The sequence below is a fragment of the Helianthus annuus genome, chromosome 8 (genome assembly GCF_002127325.2).
Source record: "Helianthus annuus cultivar XRQ/B chromosome 8, HanXRQr2.0-SUNRISE, whole genome shotgun sequence".
NCBI classification, from domain to species: domain Eukaryota; kingdom Viridiplantae; phylum Streptophyta; class Magnoliopsida; order Asterales; family Asteraceae; genus Helianthus; species Helianthus annuus.
In genome coordinates this window covers 153031684-153038129 of record NC_035440.2, presented here as the reverse complement: position 1 = coordinate 153038129, position 6446 = coordinate 153031684, and the positions used below count along the sequence as shown (strand labels likewise).

At 36.8% G+C, this 6446-nt stretch overlaps 1 protein-coding gene across 1 annotated transcript; it reads right to left on the bottom strand.

The window, feature by feature from the left end:
- Nucleotides 1-282: 282 nt before the first annotated feature.
- On the bottom strand, nucleotides 283-5703 carry LOC110873807 (tocopherol cyclase, chloroplastic). The gene is made up of 9 exons (XM_022122820.2): nucleotides 5388-5703; nucleotides 4935-5179; nucleotides 4652-4731; nucleotides 4385-4461; nucleotides 3168-3337; nucleotides 1277-1374; nucleotides 1090-1197; nucleotides 734-1006; nucleotides 283-653 (listed from the first exon to the last, which is right to left on the bottom strand). The coding sequence occupies exons 1-9, from the start codon at nucleotides 5609-5611 to the stop codon at nucleotides 477-479; spliced, it is 1452 nt and encodes a 483-aa protein (XP_021978512.1). The 5' UTR covers nucleotides 5612-5703; the 3' UTR covers nucleotides 283-476.
- Nucleotides 5704-6446: the final 743 nt, after the last annotated feature.

Here is a 6446-nt window from a genome sequence, read left to right as displayed (position 1 = left end):
CCCGAGTTATAATCTAGTTTAAATATAAACATAAAATAACATCCTTAAACGAGCCAACTTACTCGCTAGATCGGTCGTGTTTGGCCGGTGTACCGATTTATTAAATTAAATTGGTTATATTCGGGTTGCCATAGCCCATATCTAAGAAATGGACCATGTTGGTACCTATATTTTAATTATTTTTCCGTATCGTGTCACGAATATCAAATTTCAGTTTTCGATAGAAATCATTTTTGTTGATATGTTGTTACAGTTTCCGTCCTTTTCTATTAAATCCAATCAGAGGGTATATTGGTGCTTTTACTTCATACAAGGATTAAAACAAGTTGGCAGACTCCGGACATAACATAATCAAGAATATGAACCCTCCCTATATGGGCATGATAAGATATTAGGATTTAGCCCATGGGCAGGTTGTTTGTTTGTTTCTGATTTGGTTCATGGGCACTATTTACAGCAATTTTTGAGTTTACAAACTACAGACCAGGAGGTTTGAGCAATGGAAAGGAACCAAGGATTCCGTCCACATCAACAGGAAGGTTAAGAGCACGATTGATGACTTCTGGTGTATACGTCTTGCCTTTCCATGTGTTGAACCATGGCCCACCCCCAACTTCTACAGCTGCCATGTTGCTAGTTACATCCAAGATAAGCTGCCAAACCAAATCCAACAATTCATATATGAATGATACAACAACAACCAAACCAACGTCTATTGAAAAACAAAGCACACCTTCCCATCAGCAGCAGCAGCAGCAGATCCTTTTTCCCAAAGTTTAAGAGTTAAATGGGCAAAGCAGGTATCTTTGCAAGCCGGTGCAAGGCCTGCCTCTGTAGTTGGAGCTCGCAATGTGGTCCCTGGGTCCTTGGTTGAAGCCTCTAGTTCTACCTTATGCGTCTCATTTTGGGCAGTTACGTGCCAGTAACCCCACTCAGCAACTTCCCATTCAACAACTCCATTCCAAGGAACAAATTCATAGAAAATACCTCCATGGTGAACTCCAATCTGAAAGAGAACAACAACAAATACAAACATCATATCCTTTACTTTACGGAAGATGAAAGAGTTTGTTTAATTTAATACAATACCAGTGCAGCATTCTCAAATGTTTCATTTAGTCCAGGCAATTGCCGTAATCCGCCTCCACAAGTCAAACCAACTTCTCCACTTGCTCCTTTAAAGACATTACATTGAACCTGTACATGTATGTATACATTTATTTTATTTTATTTTATTACTTTGCTACACTGATAAGAGGCAATGGATACTACTTACCCAAAACCACTTTCTAGGAAAACCTCCACCCCAATTCTTCTCACAATAAGAAGGAGCATTTTCAAACTCATATCTTTCATCACCCCACTCTATCCAACCTGGAAAAGTATTACAATAGCTAAGCAAAACAAAGTGCCACAACACAAAAGTTTATGATACTTCCTGATTCCTGAATGCTTCTATTATAAGCACAAGTCTTCTTGGATTTCCACCCACTCCACTCCTGTTGCTACCCTACCCTCATCATGCTGGATTATGGATTCATATGCTGCTGCTAATTGACTAGAAATAGGGACCTTATATCCAATCTTTATACCATATGACCTAATCAGACTGGCTAATCGACATAAGATCCAATAACTTGCTAAACCTAATACTTATATAATGTAGTTTGTGTTCCTGCTTCTTCAAACAGACTAATTACATATTTCAACTTAAATATTGTTAGTGATCTAATAAAGTTGTAACTTTATTAATAGGGTAAATTACACTTTTCGTCCTTTATGTTTGTACCGGATAGCCTTTAACTTCAATAATTACAGTCACTATCCTTTATTTGCAAAACTCGTTACACCCTAGGTCCTTAACACTAACCCAGTTAAAATTTTCAGTTAACTCTATGCACATGAGGGCAATTTGGTCATTTTACGCGTTAAAAATACATTATAATAAATAAACTAAAAACAATAAAAAATTCATTAATTTGTTAATATATGTATATCTATAATATATGTATGTAAACATAACCTACACACCAACATCCTAACCACTACCATCTCCATCTCTAACATCACCACCATCCCACCACCACCTCAACCCTCCAGCAACCACGTGCACCACCACCATCTTTACAACAACCACCATCAACCATCATCATTATCACAAACCCCAATTTCAAAATTAGGGCTTCAATTACCCAAAATTAGGGCTTTTACATGGAAGATGACGACGGGTGGAAGACGAGGGGATATGAGGGCTTTTACCGACCTTGATGTTGAGTCAACTCACTGATGGTCTGCTTTTTTACAGGAGGATTTCTTCGGTGAACTTAAAAGAATGATTTTGAAGATGCCTGATGTAACAGAATTGCATCATGTACCTGATGCTCATGTTCCTATGATGAGATTCAAGTTGAATGGGGTTTCAATAGATCTTCTGTATGCAAGACTCTCACTTTGGGTATACTTGATGTAAGTAGGTCTCAAGAACATAAGATGCGAATGTTAAATACAAGTTTAACAGGTTGGCTACGATGGTAGGATAGTGGTGGTTAGGGTTTTAGGGTTAGGAAATTGAGGAAGATGAAGCGTATATGTAATTTTTATAGTTTTATTTATTAAACATATAAATAAAAGCATGAATTGACCAGAATACCCTTAAGTGAATAAACTTAACTGAAAATTTTAAATCTGGTTAGTGCTAAAGAATGTAGAGTGTAACGGGTTTTGCAAATAAAGGATTGTGACTGTAATTATTGAAGTTAAAGGCTATCCGTTGTAACCCGGTACAAACATAAAGGATGAAAAGTGTAATTTACCCTTATTAATATGCTTATCTTCCCATTGGTCCACTTTATGCTCAACTGTTTCCCCTTTGATTAATGATCTATATGTGTGTGTTAAAAGCCTATTCCAAAGCACACACACATAGGGAGATCACGAGAAAAGCAATTCTTCGTGAGAAAACTCCATCTAAAGATTGATATTTGTGTTGATTTTTAAAAACCTCCCTTGGCCGAACAGAGTCTACATCCCCAACCTGTGTGTTTGACTGTGTGTTGCGTGTGCATGTGTGTTTGTTACAACAACCTTTTTTGTAGCAACAATTAAAATAAATAAACATAAGGAAATATAAATGATCACTAATTTGAGTGAATAGAAACGAGATTTGCCTGTTGAGAGTCCGCCAGCCATGCATATTTGCCAATGAGGTTCAAATACAGGAAAAGCAGCAAGCCAGCCAGCTGTGGACTTCTGTTTAGACCCTACATCACCCCAACCATAAACAGGGCGTGTGCTGTACTCCCAACGTGCAGTTTTTACAGTTTCAGCATAACTTGTCCTGAAGTTAATAGTTAAACGTATCAAACAATCAAGCTATATCTCTAGAAACAACGTTTAAACACATGTACTATGTCGCATTAATATCAGTACTCATATCAAAAAACGTTGACTATGTTCAGAATTCGTTTCAAATTCGAAAAATTCGAAACTCGATTAAATTCGATTCGATTATCAGGAATTCGTTTCGATTATAAGAATTCGAATTCGATTCAATTCGAGTCAACTAAATCGAGTACGAATTGAATACGAATTTATAGTTTCAAATTCGATTCGGTTCGAAATTCGAATAAAAATTATACATTTTATTTATTATTTTTATATATAATACATATATAACTTTTATTGGGCTATACTATAAATTATTTTCAATATTTATTCCAAGCATTAAAATTACGGATTACCAAACCCACTACATGGCCCATAACTAAAACCTAAGTAGCAAATCTATCAGTAGATTTCTAACCCTAAAAATATTAACTTGTAGTGGTTATTCCCGAATTCTCGTTTTGAATGTTAGACTTATGGTACTTTATTTGGAATGTTTTATGGCTGCTTTAAAACTTATGTTTCATTTTAATAGTTATTTACATGTTTTAAAAGAAACTGAATCAAATCGAATTTATTTGAATTCGAATTTTTAATCGAATACGAATCGAGTTTTTTATTCGAATACGAATCGAATTCGAATTCAAGGAAAAGAAAAAAATTATTCGAATAATTCGAAAATTCGATATTCGATTCGATGAACACCCCTAATCCTTATGCCCTTATGTCAATCTCCAAACAAACAAAATACGGCTGTAACCAACATATTGCCAAACATGGAGTCTTCCTTTCTACTAGCAAGTGCGCTTGCCAACCTTCTCCGTAGAAGTATTTTCTAAAGTCCCATTAACACATATATGTTATATTATTTCTAGTAACCAACGGTAGTTGACATCAATATTACAGCCTTATATTTATTGTTTAAAGTAAACAAAAGAAACAGTCTCGTGTGCCTGTTATTATGTAGATTTAAGCTTAGAAGGGAGAAAAAGAAATGCACCTTCCATCATCACGGATGAAACCTTGATGCCACAGGGGAGTAACTTGGAATCCTTCAATCACCCTCTGATTAAAAACCTGCAAATAATAATAAAAACTACATGTGGCTCACATCATCTTTAGTTTCTTACCACAGATGCAGATTTTCAACTTGAATCCTTAGGCAATGCAAAATATTTTTATTTAGTATAAGGAAAGAGCTTGGCACGAATAGGAAACTACAATCAACTCGTTAATAGCAAAGTAATTTAGCCGTGAAGAAATCAACCTGGGGTGGAACTTCACTGTTTGGAGGCTGCTTTCCTGTTTGCACACTAAAAGAATTTCCAAGCATCAGCTCATGCCGACCTGTGCATTGACAAAGTCAACTCAGTGGTAATTTACAGGTTTCTTTGTAGTCCCTAGAAAGTGTAGATGGTTTGAATATGTAATGACAGAGAAACAAAATATGATAAAAGAGTATCATCAACCACTGATCTGATCTACATAGGATAAATGAAACATAACAGAAAGCAAGCAAGCATTCATTTATTTGTGGTAAACTTACTTACTTCCCCAAAAGTTGTGAGATTCTTTTGAGTATTGGCAAATGTACTTGTCATGAGCCCCAAGGATCTGAGCTCCAACTCCAGTAAAGCGCGGTCCATGCTGTAGTTGCTCCAAAATATTTAAGTCCTTTTTGAAAGCAGGATTCTCAACAGAATACATAAAGCAGAAGCTTTGTCTTTGTTCTGGTATTGAAACCTTAAAGTACCAACCCTCAAAAAATTTCCTTGTAGTCCCATCAAAGTGGTAACTGATTTAAGAGTCAAAGACATGACTAATTAGGTATTTGTTAGCGAATCAATGCATGTCTACTCTAGAACCTGAATTAGACTTCATGGAAAACTAAAACCCTCCCTCCCTCCCTCCTAATTGACAAATAAAATGAAAACCCTAAAAACTGAGGGAGGGCAAGTATGTATGAATGTTAAAAAGAATGTCAGACAGACAGACAGACCCACCCGCTGTGAGGAGGACGAAGAGGTCGATTGGTAGGCGTTGGTACATATACAGGATTCACAATCTCTTGCGATTGCAATTCCACACCGTAGACATCCGTCTTGGCAGCAGATAACCGACGATTCCTTTCAAGTTTGAGCCTAACAGAGGATTTAACATTATTAGGTTTTGATGAAGCCAACAATGAAGAGAAAAGAGGGGAGGTCGTCGTCGTCTGTAGCTCCATTCAAGTTGCGCAGATAAGGAAGTGGCGTGCGTGGCCCTTTCTTAAACTCATTTTCACTCACCATACCACGTGCCCACTATACTTCTTTTTTTAGTTTGCTTATTCGTGTCCGGAGTGGGGGCGGTAAACCCACCCGGCACCGAATCTCAACCACTGCCAATCATTTTGCAGCTTGAATGTTTACCGAAATGGGTGAAACTCGGTGAAGGGAGAGAGGGGTGTGCGGTGGGTTCTATACCTTCTCAATCAATCACACATTTTTCTTTTTCTTAAACAGTTTTCTATTTCAAAACGTCAAACCATCGCCAACGTTTTTGAGTAATAGGTAAACATAATAGGTAAAATGATGTGGCACTGCTTGATTGGTCGATTTGAAAGTTTACCTATTGAAGTGTTTAACCACTCCTTATACCCTAAGTATTTACTAGTAGAGTGCCCGTGCGATGCGGCAGGGGCGACACTTTGCATTGCGACACTCGTTTCTGGTAGTTTTCTTATTTGTATAATATTTATTGTAGCATCATTGTGATTGGATAGACGTAATAAGCATTACACATGTCTAGTAACTAATAAATTTAGCATTTAACTTGGCAATGTTTCAAGAAACCATTGATGCAATACAGTAACACACGAATAAGGAAAATAAGTCTTTAATATAAAAGTTATTATACATGCACTTCATATGGGTTAATGCGGCATTCTTTTATGGGGATACAGAAACGGAGTTGTGGATTTTTTGGGTTCGAAAGACGTATGATGTTGCGGAGTACTGACAAAATTGGCCTTACCGGTGTTTGATTCCATTTCATCGGCAATGTATTCTGCAAATTTTCCT